Here is a 24,472-nt window from a genome sequence, read left to right on the forward strand (position 1 = left end):
CCCCCTCCTGTCTCTGACTCTCTGTCTCTGTCATCTCTCTGCTTGCGCCTCTGGATCCCCAGTGCCCCGTGGGCAGGACTGGTACTTGGGGAGGTTCATGGGAGCCAAGCTTGCCCATCCCTAGGGAGACCTCACCTCTATCCTCCCCTTAGGAGTAGAATGTGGGCCTGGGGCTGCCCCCCTGCGCTGTGTGCCATTGTAGAGAGCCCCTCGCCGGCATGTGCACTCAGGTCCAGATGGTGCCCCTTGCCGGGAGTGGGGTTGCTGCTGGGGACCCTCACTTTAGCAGAGGCTCCCCAAGGAGGGCATCAGCTGCCTCTGGGCTACTCAGGGAAGCCACTGAAGAGCTCTCCCTCAAGAGCTGTTGGGAACCTGGCTGGGGCCCCATCCCTCTCCTGCAGGGAGACCATAAATGGGTACTCAGAGAGTAGACCTGGGTTCTGGACTGGGATGTGGAGCCAGAGAGGGGTCTCCAGGTCTCAAAAGGTCCCACTGGGGAGGCCCTAGCCCCGAAACCCCACCCAGTGCTAGGGTTCCTGTGTGATTCATCCCACGTGCACCCGGCAACTGCAACCCTGTTCCTCTTCCTGCAGAGTGGCGGAGGCAGCGTACCGCCCATGAAGGTGGTGACTCCGGGGGCCTCTCGGCTGAAGGCGGCCCAGGGCCAGGTGGGCAGCCCTGACAAAAGCAAACATGGCAAGCAGAGGGCCGAGTACATGCGGATCCAGGCCCAGCAGCAGGTGAGGGCAGGGACTGTGGCGGCCACCCAGGCCCGCTCTGCTGCATGCCGCGCCCCTGCCCAGCTGGGCATCTCCTGCCCCTGTTCCCGTGACCAGCTTTCCCAACCACTGCCCAGACAGACCTTCCCTGCCAGGACTGCCCCACCCACCCCCTGAGCCATCTTCTCTCTCCTCCTCCCGATCCCAGAGCTTTGGATCTGGGTTGGCACATGAGTTCTCAACCAGGCACCTCCCTTCTCAGGAGTTCCCTTACTCAGACACAGAGAAGACTCATCTCCAGCTGCCACTGCCGGCTCCTGGAGGAGGGAGCGGGTTTGTGACTCCAGCAGCCCCAACGTCTGGGTCCCTGGCCTACCCTGGGGTGCAGAAGGGGGATTTTGCGGCCCTCTGCTTCCTGCCATTCTGTTTCTCTCTCCGCTTTCCTCTCCCTTTTCCCAGGGCTCCACCTGCTATTCAGGGCCCCGCTCTCACCTCAGCCTCCCTCTTAGCTCTTAGGCCACCCCTAGTCAAGGGAGAAGCCAACTTTGCATCTGCTTTTCAGCCTTGTGTTTGGGTTTCGGTGGGGTCACCTCCCGTCTTTGCAAGATGGGATGGGGACAGGGCGAGGCACTTTGGCCCTTGGGAAGGGTAGGGGTGCAGCAGGAATTGCAGGGGTGCCGCAATCTCTTTCAGATCTAATGAGCAGGCGCGGGGGCTGTGTGGAGAGTAGACACACCTCACCCGTGGGTGTTTATTGCCCATGTGGTCTGGTCAGAGGCTGCAGGGTGGCTCCTGGACCTAGATATTGTGAGAGACCCTTAGTGCACTCGTTTGATTCGGTGAATATTTATGAGCAGCTCCCGTATGACAGGCCCATTCTGGGTGTGAGGGTGGGGGCTGTGATGTGTCCAGGTGCTCTCACTTAAAGAAGGTTCTAGACTCAGAGGCAAGATGTTAGAGATGGGTGAGTCCATCTCTTTTTCAGATGAGGGGAGAGCTCAGAGAAGGAGAGGGGCCTCCCAAAGGTGCACAGCAAGGTGGCATCACAGCCAGGATCGGAACCGTGGGACCCAGGCCCTGGGCACCTTGGGTCCCTGCCTCCCTACTGGCTCCCAGGAGAATCTCTCAAAAAGCATTCCTCCGGCCCCTCGCAGCCTATCCACAGCTCCCCAACTGCCTCCTCATGGCCCCCAGACATTCTGCAAGCCTCATCTCCCGTTCTTTTTCCTGCCACTGCCAGGGATGAGTTCCCCTTGTCCTGTCCAGGCTGGACCCTCCTGGCTGCCCAGCAGAGCAGCTGACATTGACAGAGCTTTCATTGGGGCCAGGCACACGCATTATCTCATCTCACACTCACCACACTGAGGAAGGTCTATTACCCCCCTATGGCAGGTGGGGAAACAGGCTTAACCCAAGGCCACATGGCTGGCAAGTGGGGGGCAGGACACAAGTCCAGACTGCCTCCCTCCCTACCACAAAGTGCTTCAGCCTCTCCAGCAGGCCCTTCCCTTGGCTCTAATTATGCTCCACTGTTTCCCACTCTAGTTCCTCGCTCCCCAGAGCCCAGCTCCTCGGCTGTGGTGTCAGCCTCACGCCTTTATGGCCCAGCCTCCACCCCATCTCCGGGCTTGCCTGGGTCTCCAGTGGCGTCCAGATGGGCTCTTTCCACCCCGCTCCCCCACTGCTCTGCAGCCTGTGGCCTTGTAGACCCCCCACACCTGCATAGGGCTGTGCAGACCCTCTGTTCCACAGAATCCTCTCTCCAGCCTCCACCCCAAGCTTCCGGGCTCCTTTCTGAGCAACTCCCTTTTTTTTTGAGACGGAGTCTTGCTCTGTCACCCAGGCTGGAGTCCAATGGTGTTATCTCCTCTCACTGCAGCCTCCGCCTCCTGGGTTCAAGTGATTCTTGTGCCTTAGCCTCCCAAGCACCTGGGACTACAGGCTACCTTACCACACTGGCTAATTTTTGTATCTTTAGTAGAGACGGGGTTTCACCATGTTGGCCAGGTTGATCTCAAACTCCTGAGCTCAGGTGATTCGCCCATCTCGGCCTCCCAAAGTGCTGGGATTATAGGCGTGAGCCATTGCACCCTGCCTGGGCGACTCGCCTTTGCCCGCCTCTTCCCCTTCCTGTGCCCCACTCCTCAGCCTCTTCTCCTCACACCATGCCTTCCTCTCCTCAGGCACCAGGCGCTGCTTAGTCCCTGCCCCCACCCGCATCTCCATTCTGAGCTCCAGTCACCCACACACGCTTCCCTGGGCATCCCCAGGCTCCTCGCAAGTGTGCATCCAGACACAATGCTCCCCCGATCCTGCCGCCCCAGCCTGTACTAGGCTGCCCCAGCTGCTGTCCCCCTCAGGAAGGGTCACCCACACCCAGCCTTCCCAAGCCCCTCTGTGCCCCTGTCTCACTTCCAGTGCTCCAGTAGCCTTTCTTACAAACATGGCTTCTTTCTGGTAAAGTAATACATGTTTCCTGGTGGAAATTTTATTTTATTTATTTATTTATTTTGAGACAGAGTCTCGCACTGTCACCCAGGCTGGAGTGCAATGGCACGATCTTGGCTCAGTGCAACCTCTGCCTCCTGGGTTCAAGCGATTCTCCTGTCTCAGCTTCCCGAGTAGCTGGGATTACAGGCACCCACCACCATGCCCAGCTAAATTTTTCTATTTTTAGTAGAGATGGGGTTTCACTATGTTGGCCAGGCTGGTCTCAAATTCCTGACCTCGTGATCCGCCTGCCTCAGCCTCCCAAACTGCTGGGATTACAGGTGTGAGCCGCCGCGCCCGGCCTCCCTGTGGAAATTTTCAACAGTGAAGTATAGAGAACCAGGGGAAAACCATCGCTATCTCATTACCAACATGCATGGTCTTCTAAGAGCTCCTTGTGACTTCTGTCACCTCTAACTGATTTCCCAAGACCTGGGGGTGGGGAGGGAACTTTGTAAAATGCAGATTTGATTGTCTCTGTGTGTGTGTGTCTCTCTCTCTCTCACACACACACACACACACCCCTTCCAGCTTAAAATCCCTGCCCCGGCCCCTGGTAGATGATAAACCCAAATCCTTCGTGTACGACCCAGGGCCCTTCACAGCAGCCTCAGCTCACCCTGCCCCTCCACCCCACACCCTTGCGGGTCACTGGCGGGACATGCTTCACACCAGTTCAGCCTGTGGGCTTGGTCAAAGCCCTCTGTCCTCTCAGGCCCTTCTTTCACCTGTACAATGGGGACAAAAGTACCCAGCCTGGTCCTGAGCTCACATAATGCCAGGTACAGGTGAGAGCTTGGAAAACCACAGTGAGCTTTACGGCGGTGGGCGGGGGGGAGGGAGGGGCAGCGCTCAAGGCCTTTCCTTCATCCCGTGAGTCTAAGCTGTCTCTGACAATGTTGAGGTAGAGTAGACTAGAAGTGCCGGGATCAGGGACACAGAAATTGGGAGTAAGAAAGTTCTAAGATGGAGGTGCATTGCAGCAGGGCATGACCCCACAGAGTAGTCAGAGGAAGTGACTGAGGAGAAGCCCGTGAATGTTGTGCTTAGGATCCCAGGGAGGGACAAGAGCCAGGTTCCCAGGCAGGCAAGGATCAAGGGCTTGGTGTAGACCTGAAGCTATGGATGCCCCCTCTTCTATTAGGGCTAAGAAATCTGCTGAACACCTGCTTATCTTCTCAGATGGCTCAAATGAAGAGGCTTTTTTTTTTTTTTTTTTTTTTGAGATGGAGTCTCACTCTGTTGCCCAGGCTGGAGTCCAGTGGCGTGATCTCGGCTCACGGCAACCCCCATCTCCCGGGTTCAAGCAATTCTCCTGCTTCAGCCTCCTGAGTAGCTGGGATTACTGGTGTCTGTCACCACGCCCGGCTGATTTTTGTGTTTTTGGTAGAGGTGGAGTTTCACCATGTTGGCCAGGCTGGTCTCGAACTCCTGACCTCAAGTGATCCACCTCCCAAAGTGCTGGGATTACAGGCATGAGCCACCACGCCCAGCCCCAAATGAAGAGACTTGAATGAAAGGACCACAGCAGAGGATTCAGGGAGAAAACAAGGGATGCCAAGGTACCCATGGACATCTCAGAGCAGGAGGCTGTGACTCCCTGGGCGAAGGGCAGTGGGGCAGGTGTTTAGCGAGTCCCAGAGGGCAGGAGTAGCAGAGCTGTGCTGTGGAGGGCACAGCTGCTGCCTGTGACACAACTCCCAGGAGGGAGAGAGAAGGGAAGGAACTCTACCCTCCGACACTTTGGGAGGCTAAGACAGGAGGATCACCTGAGGCCAGGAGTTCGAGACCAGCCTGGGCAATATACTGAGCCCCCCCGAATAATTGGTTCTGGGGCATGGAAAGGCAAGTGAAAGACAAACAGCATACCTGTTAGGTACCAAGTTTACAACTTTCATACCTTAAGGTAAATCTGTGTTGTCATGGCTGCATCCCCATAGCACCTAGAATAGTGCTTGGCATATGTAGGCACTCAGTAAATATTTGTTGAGTGAATGAGCGAATGAGTTTGCCATTGATGAGGCCCAATCCAGATGGAAACAGACAAAGCAAATCTGAAAGGTTAAAATGACAATCGCTATAATGGTTACCATTTGTTGCCTGTTTACTGAGAGTGTTGGGTGCTGGGTCTTATGCCCAGTTGGCATCATCTCGTGGTGTGCATCTGGTGCTGTGAGGCCTGTTATCCGTTTGCAGGTGAGGACATGAGGGCCCAGAGAGATATGCAATTAAGGTCACACAGTTAAAAAGTGGCAGAGCTGGGACTTAAACCCAAGTCCACCTGCTACAAATTCTGTTGTCTTAGTACTGGATTCTGTTGCCCTGCCAGGGAGCATAACCTCGTGGGTGTGAGTAAGCCTTGATGAGATCTTTGCGCTTGTGACGAGAATTCTAGAAGGTGATACGTTAACAAAAAACAAAGGTTGGATAGAGCAATAAAGCAACGCTGGGCTTCACATGTGTCAGTGAGAATGCTTTCAGCTGCAAGGAACAGGAACCCTGATTCAAAATGGCTTAAATAATAAAGAAAGGTACTCTGGAACCAAGGAGGCTGGAAGCAGGGAGACTCCAGGGTTGGTGAATTCAGCAGCTTGAGGATGTCAGGACCCAAGTTTCTTTGCATTTGGTCCCGTTGTCATTTTTATTATTTTATTATCATTATTATTATTATTATTATTTTTTTTTTTTTTTGAGACAGATTCTTACTCTGTCACCCAGGCTGCAGTGCAATGGCACAACCTCGGCCCACTGCAACCTCCGCCTCCTGGATTCAAGCGATTCTCCTGCCTCAGCCTCCCAAGTAGCTGGGATTACAGGTGCCCACCACCACGCCTGGCTAATTTTTGTATTTTTAGTAGAGACAGGGTTTCACCATGTTGGTCAGGCTGTTCTCGAACTCCTGACCTTGTGATTCACCCGCCTCAGCCTCCCAAAGTGCTGGGATTACAGGTGTGAGCCACCACACCTGGCCTATTTTATTATTATTTTCTTTCTTTTTTTTTTTTTTGAGCTGGAGTCTCACTCTGTCACCCAGACTGGAGTGCAGTAGCACGATCTCGGCTCACTGCAATCTCCGCCTCCTGGGTTCAAGCAGTTCTCCTGCCTCAGTCTCCCGAGTAGCTGGGATTACTGGTGCCTACCACTGCACCTGGCTAATTTTTGTACTTTTAGTAAAGATGGGGCTTCACCATGTTGGCCAGGCTGATCTTGAACTCCCGACCTTGTGATCCACATGCCTCAGCTTCCCAAAGTGCTGGGATTACAGGCGTGAACCACCGTGCCTGGCTTTATTTTATTATTATTATTTTTGAGACAGTTACTCTGTCACCCAGGCTGGAGTGCAGTGACATGATCTCTGCTCGCTGCAACCTTGACCTCCCCAGGCTCAATCGGTCCTCCTGTCTCAGCCTTCCAAGTAGCTAGACGGCAGGTGGCACCACCACGCCTCACTAATTTTCTGTATTTTTGGTACAGATGGGGTTTCGTCACATTGCCCAGGCTGGTCTCAAACTCCTGACCTCAGGTGGTCCACCCACCTAAGCTTCCCAAAGTGCTGGGATTATAGGCATGAGCCACCACGCCCGGCTTCACACAGCTGTTTTTATTTATTTATTTAAAAAATTTTTTTTGAGATAGAGTCACCCAGGCTGTCACCCAGGCTGGAGTGCAGTGGTGTGATCTCAACTCACTGCAACCTCCACCTCCGTGGTTCAAGCCATCCTCCTGCCTCAGCCTCCCAAGTAGCTGGGACTAAAGACGTGTGCCACCATGCCTGGTTAATTTTCGCATTTTTTGGTAGAGTTGGGGTTTCACTGTATTGGCCAGGCTGGTCTCAAACTCCTGACCTTAAGTGATCTGCCCGCCTAGGCCTCCCAAAGTGCTGGGATTACAGGCCTGAGCCTGGCCTCACACAGCTGTTTTTAGAAGCCGGAGAATCTTTCCCAGAAGCCCCCAACAGACCACACCTCTTATCTCACTGCCCATTCCTAAATCAGTCACTGGCAAGGAGAAAGGAATTTCTCCAATTGCCACAGATTTTGTCATGATCCCCACACCCCCCACTTTGGGCTGGGGAAAGCCCAGCTTCTCCTGATCCACGCAGGGCTTAGCAAGGAAGGAGGGCGTGGGGGCTAGGGAGGGTGGCCCTGGGAATGGCCCTGGAGGTGGAGCCAGCAAGGTCTGTAGAGGCAAGAGGTTCCACACTTGTCTTGACATCTGGGCTTCTGAGTGTGAAGGGCCTGGGGAGCATGGACCCAGCGAGAGCAGGCGGCCGGCTCTGATCCCCAGGCAAGAGGGAGGTGTGCAGTGTGCTGCCCTCTGGGACAAGCTCAGTGCTCCATGCCTCCCCCAGCTGAAAACTGGACATGTGTGAGGTTTCTGCCTTGCCACAAAGGTGACAAAGTTCTGCTTCTCTGGACATAATTGGAACCAGCAGGGGAGGATGATGGGTGAAAGGAAATGGCAGGAATCTTCAGAGATAGCAGCTGTGTCACCTGAGAAGGGTTAGCGGCACAGGCTGGGGTCACCAGGCACAGCTGGATGTGCTTCCTCAACTTCAGGAGAGTGGGTTGTGGACGGTGTGGCCAGAGTCTCCTGGGAGGGAAGATGGCCCGAGAGGATTTTAGAAAGCACATGCTTGCAGAAGTGGTCTCCATGAAGAAGCGGGACAGGGATGAGGCATCCCCGTAAACTGGTGAAGCTGGATGTCTAAAGGTCTTGCACTGACTGTTGTGGGGAGAAGAGGGACCTCGACTGGGTGAGGGCACGTCACCTGCCTGAATATAGGAGCCAGGTGGTGGTGCCGGAAGACAAGTGTTCCAAAGACCAACGCTTGAAATAGAACGAGGCTCTTGAAAAATGTTGAAGGGGCAGGAGCAGAAAAAGCAGCTTTTACCTAGAAGATCAGTTCAGAGGGAAAAGGACAGCCGGGGAGAATCAACACCTTGCCAGGGGACATAGTGAGGTGTGAAGAGATATCAGGGGAAACTGGGCAGTGCTCCTCTCCCATCTGGCTTTGGGGGAAAGAACTTTAAATGGGAAAGGCTAGAGCAGAGGAGAGGCAGGACTGAGCCCAAGGTAAGTGACACAACAGTCAGAGAGCCTCTGGTTCCCTTTAGATGAATTTGTCTCCAGGCCCAGGTACTGGGGGCACAGAGAGGGCAGGGGCTATGCCCGACACATGCTGAGGACTGCGTGAGTCTGACGACCCTGTGGCTGGGCCCTCCCTGGACCGCCTAGAACTCCCTTGAGTAATGGATGAGCAGAGGAGAGGGGTTAGAAAACCCAAACAGGGCTGGGCGTGGTGGCTCATGCCTATAGTCCCAACCCTTTGGGAGGCCGAGGTGGGCGGATCACCTAAGGTCGGGAGGTCGAAACCAGCCTGACCAACATGGAGAAACCTCATGTTACTAAAAATACAAAATTAGCCAGGCGTGGTGGCACATGCCTGTAATTTCAGCTACTCGAGAGGCTGAGGCAGGAGAATCGCTTGAATCCGGAAGGCAGAAGTTGCTGTGAGCCAAGATTGCGCCATTGCGCTCCCGCCTGGGCAACAAGAGCAAAAATCCGTCTCCAAAAAAAAAAAAAAGAACAAGGAAGAAAAGAAAAAGAAAACCCAGGCCGGGCGCGGTGGCTCAAGCCTGTAATCCCAGCACTTTGGGAGGCCGAGACGGGCGGATCACGAGGTCAGGAGATCGAGACCATCCTGGCTAATACGGTGAAACCCTGTCTCTACTTAAAAATACAAAAAACTAGCCGGGCGACGAGGCGGGCGCCTGTAGTCCCAGCTACTCGGGAGGCTGAGGCAGGAGAATGGCGTAAACCCGGGAGGCGGAGCTTGCAGTGAGCTGAGATCTGGCCACTGCACTCCAGCCTGGGTGGCAGAGCAAGACTCCGTCTCACAAAAAAAAAAAAAAAAAAAAAAAAAAAAAAAAAAAAAAAAGAAAACCCAAATGGGGAACTTCTGCTTTAACTTAAATAAATAGATAAATAACAAAACTGAAAAGAAAACAAGGCCTCATTCTGTCTCCCAGGCTGGAGTGCAGTGGTGCAATCACGGCTCACTGCCACTTCCACCTCCTGGGCTCAGGCCATCCTCCCACCTCAGCCTCCTCCACAGGCACAAACATCACACTCAGCTATTACAATTTTATTTTTATTTTTATTTTTAGTAGAGATGAGGTTTCGCCATGTTGCCCAGGCCGGTCTTGACTTCCTGGGCTCAAGCAATCCTCCTGCCTCAGCCTCCTAAAGTGCTGGGATTACAGATGTGAGCCCCCACACCCGGCCCTGGTTTTCATTCTCATAAAAGGGAAATGTAGATGACAGACTACACTGTGGTGAGCAAAACCCAGGTGTATCGTAGAACCAACCATCTGTGCACCTGTAAAGGAGAAATGGTGAGTGCAGCCAGCGCTGGTTCTTCACTGTGAGCCAGGCAGGCTGCTGGGGACAGGGCTTGCTTTAGACTCTAGCTTCTCCAGCTTCTCCGCTGCAAGGCATCTGAGAAAATCCCCTAGCAGCAGGGAAGTACAGGGAAGTGAACGACCCTGCCCAGACCTCACCTCAGGGTGGTCTCTGGTGACTTGCCACAGCACCCTGTCTTATCTTTTGGATCTTTTTTTAAATCTGGGTGATTCAGTTCTCACACTAGTAGCTAAGCAAGGCCAGGAGGGACAGTGATTACAATTACAGAGAGAAACCCGGGTCTGTGTAGCCTTAACCCAGTGGATCTCAAAGGTAAGTGTGCAGCAGAGGCACCTGGGGCGCCTGCTTAAAATGCACATGCATGAGCCCACACAAGAGATGGATTCTGGAGGGGAGCCCAGGAATCTGCATTCACGATGCATGCCTGGAAGTGATGAGGTAATGCATGTAACTCTCAAACTGCACTTTGGAGACCGCAGCTCCAGAGGACAAGCCTCCAGGACCGGTGGAGACACGGGAGTCCACCAAAGGTGGGAGGAGGATGAGGGGTCAGTTCTACTGACCAGTGAGGGCAGGATGAGTCATGAGGAAGTAGCCTCCTTTTACCAACTGGGGTGACAAGTGCTTGCAGGATGCACAGTGGGGCTTCCTGCACTGGGCGGGAGCCTGGTGCGGTAGCACCTTCTTCCCAGATTTCCAGGTGGTGGTGGTGGAGGTGGGCGTGCTTGAAGTGTTTATTCCCCACTGGGAGGATAAGCACCCTCCTCTGTTGCCACCAGGATGAGGCTGGAAGGGGCTCTGGCTGTACGACAGGCCAGTTGGGACTAGGAGCCTTTCCCCACCCTGCCCCCGCTCCCCCGCAGGGCATGTGCCCCTGTCCCAGCTAACGTTTCACTTCTTCTTCCTCCCCTCCCCTCCCCTTCCCCATTCCCACCTCCCTGTCTGCCCGTCCTGGGCGCGGCCTCTCCTGTGCTTCTCTGGTCACTCTCTGCTTCTCTCTGCTCTCAGTAACTGTGGGCCTGCCCTCCTGCTCTGACCACCTAGGCCCTTTGTCCCACCTCGTGCCCCCTCCCTGCCTTTTCTGTCCCCGCCCCTCCCCATTCAAGGGACCTCTCTCTCCAGATGCCCCTCTGACTTGTTCGTTTTGCAGTTAATTTCCTTGGATTTGTGGAGGTTTTCCACTTTTAAAACTTCAGCTGGGGGCCAGCATGGAGGTGCTCCCTTCTGCTCTCTGACCCCTGACCCCTGTTTTTGTTCCAGGCCACTAAACCATCTAAAGAGATGAGCGGGTCGAATGAGACCTCGAGCCCAGTCTCAGAAAAGCCCTCGGCTTCCAGAACCTCTATCCCTGTATTGACTTCCTTTGGGGCAAGGAATTCTTCCATCTCCTTCTAGAAGCCCCTCACCCCGCTGCCCCGCCTGTCCCCCTCCCTCACTCCTGCCATTTCTCCCCTCTCTTCCCTTCATCTCCACCCCACCCTACTCTCCAGACCCCCTGAGGGGTGCGCCCTGCAGAGGAAGGTGTGGCCCTCCTCAGCTCCCTCTACCCATCCTCTGTTGGTGTTTTTGGTTTTTTTTTAACGATTCACTTTTAATTATCTTTTTTTTAAACAGTAAAACTAAAAACCAAACACACCACCTTCCTTGATCTGTTCCCAGCTGGCCTCTCACTGGCCGCACCTGTCACGTCTCTCCCTCTTCTCTTTCACCACTCTTTCCCCTAGTCCATCCTGACGCTCCTGCACCCCCTTCCCGCCTTCCCTTCACTTCCCAAGAATACTCCAAACAAACTCTGAGCCACGGAGACTGGGAGCAGTGGGAGACCCCTCTCCCGTTTCTCGGTACTTTCCTGGAGGAACGCGGGGACATCGGACCAACCCATACATCAGGCCGGAGAGCGGAGTGCAGGGAGACTGGCCTTGGAGACGCCCCACTCCCTGTCCAAGCTCGGACAAGACTGCGACCTCCTCTGTGGCTGCTCTGCCTCCTCCCACTCACACCCCAGTGGGCCTGGAGTAGAGACAGACAGGCTGGAGACTAGGCCGGAGCTTGAGAGGCCTCAGGGTGGGTGTGAGGCCATGGAGTGGAGGACAGAGGCCCTTTGGTCTGCTGGCTGTGGAGGGTGGGTTGCATGGACAGCCGGACATCGGGGACACTGCCTTGGGAGAGGGCGGCCCGGACGGGTATTTGTTACTTTTAGTTTCCTGATTTAGCACTTTAAATGGCATTAACTTATTTAATGAGGGTGGGGTGGGCAAGAATGAGGGGCCTAGAAAACCAGGTTTTGTGGCCTGCAGTTGGGGAAAGGGTCTGGTTTGAGGGAAATGGGAGGGTCGAGAGGGGCTTGATGGAGAGCAGTGAAGACACCTGGGACCCCGAGGTGGGGTGACTTGACCTTCAGTCATCCTCTTGGTGATTTGAGGGTTTTCCGGGAAAGGATGAGATGTAGCTTTTCAATGGGGCTCTGGTGACCCTGGTGAGATGTCTGAAGGTCCCTGAGGCCTGACCGTCCAGCCAGCGCCCCTGGCCTGTGGACGCCCTGCCTGCCCTGCAGAGGTGGTTGGCAGTGCCACCTTGCTTTTGGCCGGGTCCTGGGGAGGCAGAGAGAGGCCAATTTTGGTTCTCACTCCTGGCCGCCCAGAGGGCACAGTGAGGAGCCAGTAGGGAGAGGATGGGAGAAGAGGAGGAGGAGGAGTGGGATCCCACTTGGAGCACAAAGTGAAGCAAGCACAGGGGAGGGGGACTCGAATCAGTCCCCCCAGCAAGCACAGAAAGGAGGAGCTGCGCAAGAGGCAGAGCCCCCCAACCCCTGGGGCCTGGCTGGGGAAAGCCTGCACTTGGGGAGCGCCGGAGCTGCTGAAGGTTTGGGGGGAAGGGACACTGGCGTTGTGTTTCTCCATTTCTTTTTTCGTTTTTGCCTTTGTTGGTTCATCCTTGTTTTCTAGCTTTGGATCATTTTTGTACCAAGGCGAGCAAGCCTTTTTGAAAAATAACAAAAGAGGAAAAAAAAAATCCCTCCTGAAAAAAAAAAAAAAAACCCTGGAAAATAGAAAAAAAAAAAAAGGACCTCATAAATGATGCAATTACTTTTAATTGCAGGCAACTCTTTACATTTAAGTGAAGTGTCTTAACATTTTATATTGTTTTAAAAATATATTTACATATTATATATATAATATACGTAATATAAATATATATAAATATTTAAAAAAGAAAAAAAAAAGAAAACCACGGCACTCTCTCCCTGGCCGCTGTTTTGGCGGGGGAGGGGCTGGGGGGCGGGCACGTCGGCCTGGCTTCTGTGGTCCCAGTGAAACGGTCTGGTTTGATTTGGCTGTACAGAGACCCCCTGACTTGGGAGGGGAGGGGGGAGTGGTGCCCCCTCCTCCCTCCACTCCATTACTCTCTGCTTGCTACTTCGCTTGCCCCCAGCTCCCACCCTCAGCCCTGTGACTGGAATGTGTGCCCCACCGTCATTGTCCTGAGTTGAATGTCCCTTTGTGGGGGAGGTGGGGGGACAGTGTCCATCCACGAAGGGGCAGAAGGAGGGAGCCATGTGCCCCGCCCCACCCACTCGGGTGAAGTCCAGTGGGATTTGCATCTTTCTTTCCCTTTGGTTCCTGCACATTTATGGGCTGGGAGGCATCCGTGTAGAATCACGTGCAGCCTGTGTGTGTGCTGGCGTGAGCCCATGCACCGTGTGTGCAGACGCATGGGGCCTGCATCCACAGGAATGGCCGAGCACGTGTGTGGCGGAAGGCGTGGGCACATAGGTGCATGTAACCTGTTTGGGCATTGGCACGTGCCTACCTGCATGTCAGCGTGAGAGGAGCTTTGTGTGTGAGAACATGTGTAATGCGTGTGCAGACATGCCTAGTGCCAGAGATGTGTGTGTGGGCCATGTACATGTGGACAGAGACACATACATGGAGGTGCATGTGATCTGTGTCTGCGAGTGTGTGTGTGCACGTGTGTGTGCTGGTGCAGACCCAGGTGTGTGGGTGTGCCTCTGTGTGCGTGTGTTCCATCATCCCTGCACCACTGGCTCCGGCTCCCTCCCCAAGCCCCGGTCCGCACCGGCCCTCTCACAGCCCGCAGCACATCAGTGCCCCCAGCTGCATGCGCCTCGCTGCTCTGTCCATCAGTGTGTGCTTGACCAAGAGAAAACTAAGACGTCTCGGGGGACCCCTGTACCTGGTCCTCTCAGCCCCCGCCCACTGTGCTGTGTTACTCGCATGGGGGGTTTCTCTCCTGCCCCTTCCACAATATGCTGTTTTCCCAGGAGCCTCAGGCCTGAGGCTCTGAGTGGGGTCCCCAGGGGGTCCCCCGGGGTGAGTCCCGGCTCCACACCCTGCCCCATCCACCCTGTAGGGCCCATGTTGGTGTAGCAGTGATGGCCTCTGTGGATATTCTGTGACCTCTGTCGGTGTAACTTGACAATTTCTAAATGGAAAAGGGTTGCTGTGTTTTCTCTGTCTCTCTTTTTTAATGTCCTTTTTTCTTCTCCCCACGTCCCTGCTCTCTTTCCTTTTCAGTTTTTCTAGCCAAGTGTTTGGGGCTTTAATAAAACTCGTTTCTTTTTCCTCTCCTGGATCTCCTTCCTATAGGCTGATGTCTCATTATTTCTCTGCTTCACCCTGGAGGATCTGGAAGGTGCTGAGATGGGTGGGGTGGCAGGTGGGGAATCCCTGGCAGCCATTGGTCTTCAGCTGGCAGGGCATGAGGGGGAGGACAGAACAGGGCCCCTGAGATTAGCCAGGTGGGGTGGTGTACATACCTGTAGTCCCAGCTACTCGGGTGGCTGAGGCATGAGAATCTCTTGAACCCAGGAGGTGGAGGTTGCAGTGAGCCAAGATCGCACCACTGCACTCCAACCTGGGTGACAGCGAGACCCTGTCCCAAAAAACAAAAACAAAACAAAAAAAAACAGCTCTCGGCTTGGCACTCCAAGAGGTGCCCTGCCTAACCCTCACAACCGTTGGTGAGGTAGCTACCAGTACCTCCTACTCGGGCGAGACAAAGCTCAGAGATGTTGGGCATCTTACCCAGAGTCATACAACTGGTAAGTTGTAGACAAACCAGTAAGTTTGAATCCAGCTCTGCCTGACACCAAAGCCCATGATTACCCCTAAAACTGAGGTCATCAGCCTTCCAGCAGTCCCTTGAATTGGGTCTCAGCCTCCTGCCCTTTGAGTGAGATGACCCTTGTTGGGGTCCACCCATCTTTTCTTTCTTCTTTTCTTTTCTTCTTTTCTTTCTTTTTTTTTTTTTTTTTTTTTTGAGACAGTCTCACTCTGTCACCCAGGCTGGAGTGCAGTGGCCGGATCTCAGCTCACCGCAAGCTCCGCCTCCCGGGTTCACACCATTCTCCTGCCTCAGCCTCCCGAGTAGCTGGGACTACAGGCGCCCGCCACCACCTCGCCCAGCTAGTTTTTTGTATTTTTTAGTAGAGATGGGGTTTCACCATGTTAGCCAGGATGGTCTTGATCTCCTGGCATCGAGATCCGCCCGTCTCGGCCTCCCAAAGTGCTGGGATTACAGGCTTGAGCCACCGCGCCTGGCCTTCTTTCCTTTCTTTTCTTTCTTTTCTTTCTTTTTTTTTTTTTTTTTTTTTTTTTTTTTTTTTTTTTTTTTTTTTTTGAGACGGAGTCTGGCTCTGCCGCCCGGGCTGGAGTGCAGTGGCCGGATCTCAACTCACTGCAAGCTCCGCCTCCCAGGTTCACGCCATTCTCCTGCCTCAGCCTCCCAAGTAGCTGGAACTACAGGCGCCCGCCACCTCGCCCGGCTAGTTTTTTGTATTTTTTTAGTAGAGACGGGGTTTCACCGTGTTCGCCAGGATGGTCTCGATCTCCTGACCTCGTGATCCGCCCGTCTCGGCCTCCCAAAGTGCTGGGATTACAGGCTTGAGCCACCGCGCCCGGCCCTTTTTTTTTTTTAGACAGGGTCTCCCTCTGTCACTCAGGCTGGAGTGCATGATTACAGCTCACTATAGCCTCAACTTCCCTGGGCTCAGGTAATCCTCCCACCTCAACCTCCCAAGTAGCTGGAACTACAGGTGCCTGCCACCACACCTGGCTACATTTTTTGTATTTTTTTGTAGAGACGAGGTTTCGCCATGTTGCCCAGGCTGGTCTCGAACTCCTGAGCTCAAGTGATCTGCCCACTTTGGCCTGCCAAAGTGCTGGGATTATAGGCGTGAGCCACCGAGCCCGACCACACCTATCTTTTCTAGATGCTGCAGCTTTCAAACCTGTAAAGCAGTAACAATACAAAATACATTTGACATCTCTGTGCTTTAGGTATGTATACACATATGCACACACAGCCACAACAAAGCAGCACCTGCTACACAGAGCACCATGGAGTGGGCCACAGGTCCTGATTGGGTTTTACAGGCTTTCCTGGAATTCTGAAGGCTGTGCCACTGTTCCAGCATGTTCTAAGAGTCCCCGAGGCTGCCCCTCCAGCTGTTCTGTGTGGCTGAAGGCTGGCATGTTACTGAATCTCTTCTCCCCGCTCAGCATCACTTCATTTCCATCCCTGAAGGTAATGACCGTGTCCTGGAGCCACAATCTTCTAGTTTTTGCAGGGACCCCAGTTGCACTTTCTTCTCCTAAAGACCTCTTTGGAGACAGAGGGCAGCAACCTGCCTTCTGTCTGCAGGGAATGCCCCTCCATGAGTCACCCACCCACCAAAGCCCAGCAACCCTTGAGACTCACAGAAAGCCAGTCCCCAGCCTGCCCGTAGCCCATCCCTATGTCCTTTTTAGCATGTCAGCAGATCTTGCCTTCTCTCTGCCATCCTATTCCCCAAAAACTGGGAGAGGAGCCAAAAACCCCCTCTCCCAGAATCACTGCACTCATGACAGTTCAAGATCAAGTAACAAATGGAACCATCCGCTGCATGCCTGGAAGGAGGCTGGCACTCATTCACCCGCCAGATACCTGTCCAGGATGCACTCCTTGTGAGGCGCTGCTCATCCACTCCTTGGGGCTGGGGCTCTGTCTGGCAGGGGAGCCACCAGGACAGCCAGCAGCCAGAACACAGACACCTGAGCTCAACCAAGGCAGGCTCTGGGAGCGCACAGGAAAGAGGCCTGCAACAGGCGTGGCAGGGAGTAGCAGGGTCAGTCACATTTGAGGGGAGACCTTGTGGGTGAGGAGTGGGCTTTGGGGGCCCTGGTGGCTGAGGGTCCCAGGCACAAGGCCCTGGGTGGGACATAACCAGTGGGTTCTGGAAAATGAAGGAAATCCAAGAAGAGTGAAGAGGGGAAAGTGCAGTGTGGCGGGCAGAAGCCTCCTCATGTGAGGCTTTATGGGCTGCAGTAAGGAAGGTGCCATGGAAAACAATAGGAGGGTTTAAAGTAAGAAAGTGTCATGAACTGACATGTTGTTTCAGAAGTGGTCTCAGAGTGGGCTGGGCACGATGGCTCACGCCTGTAATCCCAGCACTTTGGGAGGCCGAGGCGGGCAGATCACAAGGTCAGGAGCTCAAGACCAGCCTGGCCAACACGGTGAAACCCCGTGTCTACTAAAAATACAAAAATTAGCTGGGCATGGTGGCGGGCACCTGTAATCCCAGCTACTGGGGAAGCTGAAGCAGGAGAATCACTTGAACCCGGGGGGCAGAGGTTGCAGTGAGCCGAGATCATGGCATTGCACTCCAGCCTGGGCGACAAGAATGAGACTCTGTCTCAAAAAAAGAAAAGAAAAGAAAAAAAAAAGTTATCTCAGAGTGGCATGCACCTGCAGTTCCAGCTACTGGGGAGGCTGAGGCGGGAGGATTGCTTGGGCCAGGAGTTCGAAGTTGCAGTGAGCTATGATGGCACCACTGCACTCCAGTGTGGGTGACAGAGGGATGCCCTGTCTACAATACAATACAATACAATACAATACAGTTGGACAGGCGTGGTGGCTCACACCTGTAATCCCAGCACTTTGGAAGGCTAAAGCAGGTGGATCACTTGAGGCCAGGAGTGCAGGACCAGCGTGGCCAACATGGTTAAAACCTCATCTCTACTAAAAATACAAAAACGTACTGGGCGTGGTGGTGCACACCTGTAATCTCAGCTACTCAGGAGGCTGAGGCAGGAGAATCAGCTCGAACCTGCAAGGCAGAGGTTGCAGTGAACCAAGATCGTACCACTGCACTCCAGCCTGGGAGACAGAGTGAGACTCTGTCTCAAAAAAATAAAATAGGGCCGGGCGCGGTGGCTCAAGCCTGTAATCCCAGCACTTTGGGAGGCTGAGATGGGCGGATCACGAGGTCAGGAGATCGAGACCATCCTGGCTAACATGGTGAAACCCCATCTCTACTAAAAAAAGACAAAAAAACTAGCCGGGCGATGTGGCAGGCGCCTGTAGTCCCAGTTACTCGGGAGACTGAGGCAGGAGAATGGCGTAAACCCGGGAGGCGGAGCTTGCAGTGAGCCGAGATCGCGCCACTGTACTCCAGCCTGGGTGACAGAGCGAGACTCTGTCTCAAAAAAATAAATAAATTAATAAAATAATAATAAAATAAAATCGTTACCTCTGGCTGCCTTGTAGAAAGGAGATGGAGAGGCAGGAGTGAAAGCAGAGTGATAATTTAGGACCAGGTGCAGATGACAGCTGCCTGGACTCACTCAAGCCTAACAACCCAATGTCTGAGAAAAGGGAAAATGTGTCTCAGAGACTTTGTAGCTTCGGAGTGATGGAGCCAGAATTGAAATCCAGGACTTGGCTGGGCGAGGTGGCTCATGCCTGTAATCCTAGCACTTTGGAGGCTGAGGAGGGCAGATTGCTTGAGCTCAGGGGTTGGAGACCAGCCTGGGCAACATGGCAAAACTCCATCTCTACAAAAAAAATACAAGAATTAGCCAGATGTAGTGGTGGGTGCCTGTATCCCGGCTACTTGGGAGGCTGAGGTGGGAGGATCGCTTGAGCTGGGGAAGTTGACGCTGCAGTGAGCCATGATTGTGCCACTGCACTCCAGCCTGGGTGACAGAGCGAGACCCTGTTTCAAAAATAAAGAATAAATCCGGAACTTACCCCTCCCAATAGCCATGCTTTATTAATGTTTTATAATACTAATTGCTAACATTTATGGAGAGTCCATTAATCTTCTAACAACCCAGACAATAGATATTATTACCTCCATGCTATCGGTGGGGAAGGCTGACTCTGGTCAAGATTTGAGCACCATCTGACTGCCTTCAGAACTCAGGTTCCTGATGGAGAGGAGGCATGGGCTACTTGACGGGTAGTGGTCGGGGAAGCCCTCGGCATCTCTCCTTCACTGTCTGCAATCCTCTCTGGGTCCCCCTGGGCATTTTCTGACTGATCATTGAGTGGCTTAAGTGGTCTCTGAGCTCACAGCGTGACAGAGCACGATCCACAGGTTGGGGACCTGGTTCTAGTGGCATCTGTGCCCCTTAACTGAAACAGGCTCCCTCAAAGCTCACTGGTGCTGACTGACTGATACCACTAGTAATGGCACACCTAGCAGGGGGATCCCTCCTTCCCCTCCCCTTTGTCATCGTTCCAGAAATCTTCACTCACACTCCCAGCCTGTGCTTTAGTTCAGGGTGACAATCATGCTGCCTCTCCATGTCCATACTAGAAGGGCAGGGAAACAATCTCTATTCCTTTCACCTAAGCCCTCATAGATTTAGAGTTTCCCAAAGAAATGTTTCCTATGAAATATAGCAAACCCCACTGGAGGCCAGGCGCAGTGGCTCACACCTGTAATCCCAGCACTTTGGGAGGCCGAGGTGGGTGGATCACAAGGTCAAGAGATTGAGACCATCCTGGCCAACATGGTGAAACCCCGTCTCTACTAAAAATACAAAAAAGTAGCTGGGTGTGGTGGCACGTGCCTGTAGTACCAGCTACTCGGGAGGCTGAGGCAGGAGAATTGCTTGAAACCGGAAGGCAGAGGTTGCAGTGAGCTGAGATCGTACCACTGCACTCCAGCCTGGGCAACAAGAGAGAAACTCGGTCTCAAAAAAAAAAAGAAAGAAAGAAAAAAACCCCACTGGATAGGAAGAGCAAATTTTATTGTATTTTATTTACCCTATTTTACTTTTTTGAGACAAGGTCTTGCTCTGTCACCCACACTGGAGTGCACTGGCACCATCATAGCTCACTGCAACCTCAAACTCCCGAGCACAAGCGATCCTCTGGCCTCAGTCTCCTGAGTTGCTGGGACTACAGGTGCAAGTCATAACCCCTGGCGAATTTTTCAATTTTTGTAGAGACAGAGTTGCCAAAGCTTATCTTGAACTCCTAGACTCAAGTGATCCTCCTGCCTTGGCCTCCCAGAGTGTTGGGATTACAGGCGTGAGCCAGCATGTCTGGCCTAGAGCAAGGTTTTTTTTTTTTTTTTTTTGAGACGGAGTCTCGCTCTGTCCCCCAAGCTGGAGTGCAGTGGCCAGATCTCAGCTCACTGCAAGCTCCGCCTCCTGGGTTCACGCCATTCTCCTGCCTCAGCCTCCCGAGTAGCTGGGATTACAGGCGCCTGCCACCTTGCCCGGCTAGTTTTTTGTACTTTTTAGTAGAGACGGGGTTTCACCGTGTTAGCCAGGATGGTCTCGATCTCCTGACCTCGTGATCTGCCCGCCTCGGCCTCCCGAAGTGCTGGGATTACAGGCTTGAGCCACCGCGCCCGGCAGAGCAAGTTTAAGAGTACAGTTTGTTTGGCTTTTTTTTTTTTTTTTTTTGACAGACTCTCACTCTGTTGCCCAGGTTGGAGTGCAGTGGCACAATCTCAGCTCACTGCAACCTCCACCTCCTGGATTCAAGCAATTTTCCTGCCTTAGCCTCTTGAGTAGCTGGGACTACAGGCACATACCATCACGCCCAGCTAATTTTTGTATTTTTAGTAGAGGTTTCGCCATGTGGACCAGGCTAGTCTCGAACTCCTGACCTCACATGATCCACCCTCCTCAGCCTCCCAAAGTGCTGGGATTACAGGCATGAGCCACCACGACCAGCCTGTTATGGCTTTTAAAAATTACTTATTTATTTTTTTTGAGACAGGGTCTTGTTCTGTCACCAGGGTTAGAATGCAGTGATACTATCTTGGCTCACGGCAGCCACGACCTCCTGGATTCAAGCAGACCTCCCACCTCAGCCTCCAGAGTAGCTAGGACTATGTCCTAGGTATGTGCAACCCTGCCTGGTCAGTTTTAGTTTTTTGTAAAGCCAACTTCTCACTATATTGCCCAGGCTGGTCTCAAACTACTGGGCTCAAGTGATCCTCCCGCTTCCACCTCCCAAAGTGCTGGGATTACAGACATGAGTCACCATGCTTGGCCTGTTACGACTTTATTGAGATTTATTTCACATACCACAAAATGCACCCATTTAAAGTCTACAATTCAGTGATTTTTAGTATATTCACAGATATGCGTGACCATCACCACCATCTAACTTCAGATTATTTCAACTCCCTGAACCCTGACCACTTGACAGTCATTCGCCATTCCTGCACCCTCCACTCTGCCACCTACCTCCTCACCCCAACCCACAGCCATAGGGAGTTAGTAATTTGCTTTCTGTCTGTATGGATTGCCCATACTTCCCACAAATGGAATTATACATCATGTCGTCTTTTGTGACAATCTTTCTAGTATAATGTTTTCAAAATTCATCTATGTTGTAGCATGTATCAGTACTGATGCAGGGAAGGCAAGCCCCCAAATTGGGGTTTAGCAGAGAAAGATTGTCGGTTTTGTCTGGGAAATAAATCAAGGGTGAGCCGGTGGTGTTAGACAGCAGCTTTTATTGAAGCAACAGGGCACAGCAGCAGAGGTGCTGTTCCCTGCGGAGCAGGGCTACCTCACAGGCAGTGTGCTCAGAGTAGCAGGTGTGCACTCATAGTTATACCCACTTTTAATTGTATGCAAATTAAGGGGTAGATTATGCAGAAATTTCTAGGAAAAGTTTGGTAACTTTTGGGTCATTGGGCCATTGCCATGGAAAGGGGTGGTAACTTCTGGCTATTGCCGCGGCAATGGTAAACTGAAATGCTGCACTGGTAGGCGTGTCTTATGGAGAACTACTTCCACTCTATCCTTGTTTTAGCTAGTTCTCAATTTGGTCCAGTGTCCAAGAGTTGACTCTGGAGTCGAGTCCCACCTCCTACCACAGTATTTCATTCATTTTTTTTTCTTCTTTTTTTTTTTTGAGACAGAGTCTCTCTGTTGCCTAGGTTAGAATGCAATGGTGTGATCTCGGCTCACTGCAACCTCTGCCTCCTGGGCTCCAGCGAGTCTCCTACCTCACCCTCCTGAGTAGCTGGGACTACAAGTGTGTGCCAGCATGCCTGGCTAAGTTTTGTAGTTTTAGTGGAGAAGGGGTGTCACCATGTCGGTCAGGCTGCTCTTGAACTTTTGACCTCAAGTGATCCACCCACCTCGGCCTTCCAAAGTGCTGGGATTACAGGCGTGAGTCACCACACCTAGACTGAATAATTTTTTCTTATATGGATATCTCATATTTTACTTATCCATTCATCAGTTGATGGATATTTAGGTTGTTAGTACATGAACATTTGTGTAGAAGTTTTTTTGTGTGTGTTGACATATGTTTCAGCTCTCTTGAGTATATCCTAAGGAGTAGAATTGCTGGGTTTTACAGTAACTCTATTAACATTTTGAGAACTGCCAAATGGTTTTCCAAAGTGGCTGCCCCACCAGCCATGTCATAAGCATTCTAATTTCTCCAGATTCTTGCCAACACTTGTTATTGTCTGTCTTTTTACTGCAGCCACCCTAATGTGTATGAAGAGGTAGCTCGCTGTGGTTTTGATTTGTATTCCCCTGATGACTACTGATGTTGAAAATCTTGGCTGGGCGTGGAGGCTCATGTCTGTAATCCCGGCACTTTGGGAGGCTGAGGCAGGCAGATCACGAGGTCAGGAGATTGAGACCATCCTGGCTAATGGTGAAACCCCATCTCTACTAAAAATACAAAAAAATTAGCCAGGCGTGGTGGCACGCATCTGTAGTCCCAGCTACTCGGGAGGCTGAGGCAGGAGAATGGCGTGAACCCAGGAGGTGGAGCTTGCAGTGAGCCAAGATTGCACCACTGCACTCCAGCCTGGGCGACAGAGTGAGATTCTATCTCAAAAAAAAAAAAAAAAAAAAGAAAATCTTTTCATGTATTTAATAGCTATTGGCATATCTTCTTTGGATAAATGTCTTCAGATCCTTTGCTCATTTTTATTTAAATTGGGTTGTCTTTTTATTGCTGAATTTTTATTGTTCTTTATATATTCTAGATATGAGTCCCTTGTGAAATATATGATTTGTAAATGTTTTCTTCCACTGTGTGTGGTGGTGCATGCCTATAATCCCAGCTCAGGAGGATCACTTGAGTCCAGGAGGTTGAGGTTGCAGTAAGCCATGATCATATCACTGCATTCCAACTGGAGCCAAAAAGTGAGTCCCTGTCTCAGGAAAAAACAAAACAAAACAAAAAAACCACTTTTTTTCTTCCATCCAATGGTTGGTTGTCTTTTCACTTTCCTAATAGTATCCTTTGACACATACAGTTTTTAATTTTTATGAAGTCTAACCTACCAACTTTTTTTCTGTTATAGCTTGTGCTTTTGGTGTTGCAGCTAGAAGATGCTCTCACCTCAGCCTCCCAAGTTGCTGGGACTACAGGCATACACCACCATACCTCGCTAATAAAAAAAAATTTTTTTTGGCCGGGCATGGTGGCTCACGCCTATAATCCTAGCACTTTGGGAGGCTGCGGTGGGCAGATCGCTTGAGGTCAGGAGTTTGAGACCAGCCTGGCCAACATGGTGAAACCCTGTCTCTACTAAAAATTAGCCAGGCGTGGTGGTGGGCGCCTGTACTTAGGAGGCTGAGGCAGGAGAATCACTCTAGCCCAGGAGGTGAAGTTTGCAAGGAACCGAGATCATGTCACTTTCCAGCCTGGGCAACAGAGCAAGACTCCATCTCAAAAAAGAAAAAAAAAAGAGAAAAAAATTTTTGGTAGAGAGGGGGTTCCTGCTGTATTGCCCAGGGTGGTCTTGAACTCAGCATCCAAAAGTGCTGGGATTACAGGCACCTGCCACCATACCCAGATAATTTTTGTATTTTTAGTAGAGACAGTAGAGACGGGGTTTCACCATGTTGGCCAGGCTGGTCTTGAACTCCCGGGCTCAAGGGATCTGCCTGCCTCAGCCTTCCAAAGTGCTGGGATTATAGGCGTGAGCCACCAGCCTGGCCTTTTTTCACACTCTTGATGATGTCCTGTGATGTACAGAAGTTTTAAATTTTTCTTTTTTTTTTCTTCCATTGTTCATGCTTTTGGTGCCAAATCTAAGAATTCATTGTCACATTCAAGGCTGTGAAGATTTACCTTATGTTTTTTTCTAAGAGTTTTAGATTTTATGTTAAAGTCTATGATCTATTTTGAGTTAATTTTTGTAGATAGAGTGAGGTAGTAGTCCAATTTCATTCCTGTCCATGGGGTTATCCAGTTGTCCCAGCACCATTTTTTTAAAGAAGATTATCATTTGCCCCATTGAATGGTCTTGGTAACATTGTCAAAAATCAAATTGACATCCAGTGTGTATCATGGATGTAAAAAATATATATTATCAGTTGATCATAAATGTTTGGGTTTATTTCTGGACTCTTAATTATTTTCCATAGGTCTATATATCTAGCCTTATGCCAGTACCACACTGTTTAGATTACTGCAGCTTTGTAGTAAGTTTTGATATTGGGAAATGTAAGTACTTCTACTTTGTTTTAAATTTTGTTTTCACTATTTGAGGCCCCTTGGAATTTCCTATTTAGTGGATTCTTTAGAATTTTCTACATACTATCTCATGT

General features: G+C 51.8%; 1 protein-coding gene across 6 annotated transcripts in view; it reads left to right on the forward strand.

Moving 5' to 3' along the window:
* The window catches only part of SRCIN1 (SRC kinase signaling inhibitor 1), a 74,737-nt gene extending 60,509 nt beyond the window's left edge, over nucleotides 1-14,228 (forward strand). For 2 of the 6 annotated variants that reach the window (XM_033183258.1, XM_033183260.1), the window contains 2 exons: nucleotides 594-740; nucleotides 10,896-14,228. In XM_033183258.1, coding sequence (XP_033039149.1) covers nucleotides 594-740; nucleotides 10,896-11,030 — 282 coding nt within the window. In that variant the 3' untranslated portion in view covers nucleotides 11,031-14,228. Of the gene's footprint in view, nucleotides 1-593; nucleotides 741-1,704; nucleotides 3,300-10,895 lie in introns of those variants that run through there. The other 4 variants (XM_033183257.1, XM_033183259.1, XM_033183255.1 and 1 more) reach the window with 2 other exon arrangements.
* The last annotated feature ends 10,244 nt before the right edge of the window (nucleotides 14,229-24,472 follow it).

The sequence above is a fragment of the Trachypithecus francoisi genome, unplaced genomic scaffold, assembly GCF_009764315.1.
Source record: "Trachypithecus francoisi isolate TF-2019V2 unplaced genomic scaffold, Tfra_2.0 Lachesis_group20, whole genome shotgun sequence".
NCBI lineage: Eukaryota > Metazoa > Chordata > Mammalia > Primates > Cercopithecidae > Trachypithecus > Trachypithecus francoisi.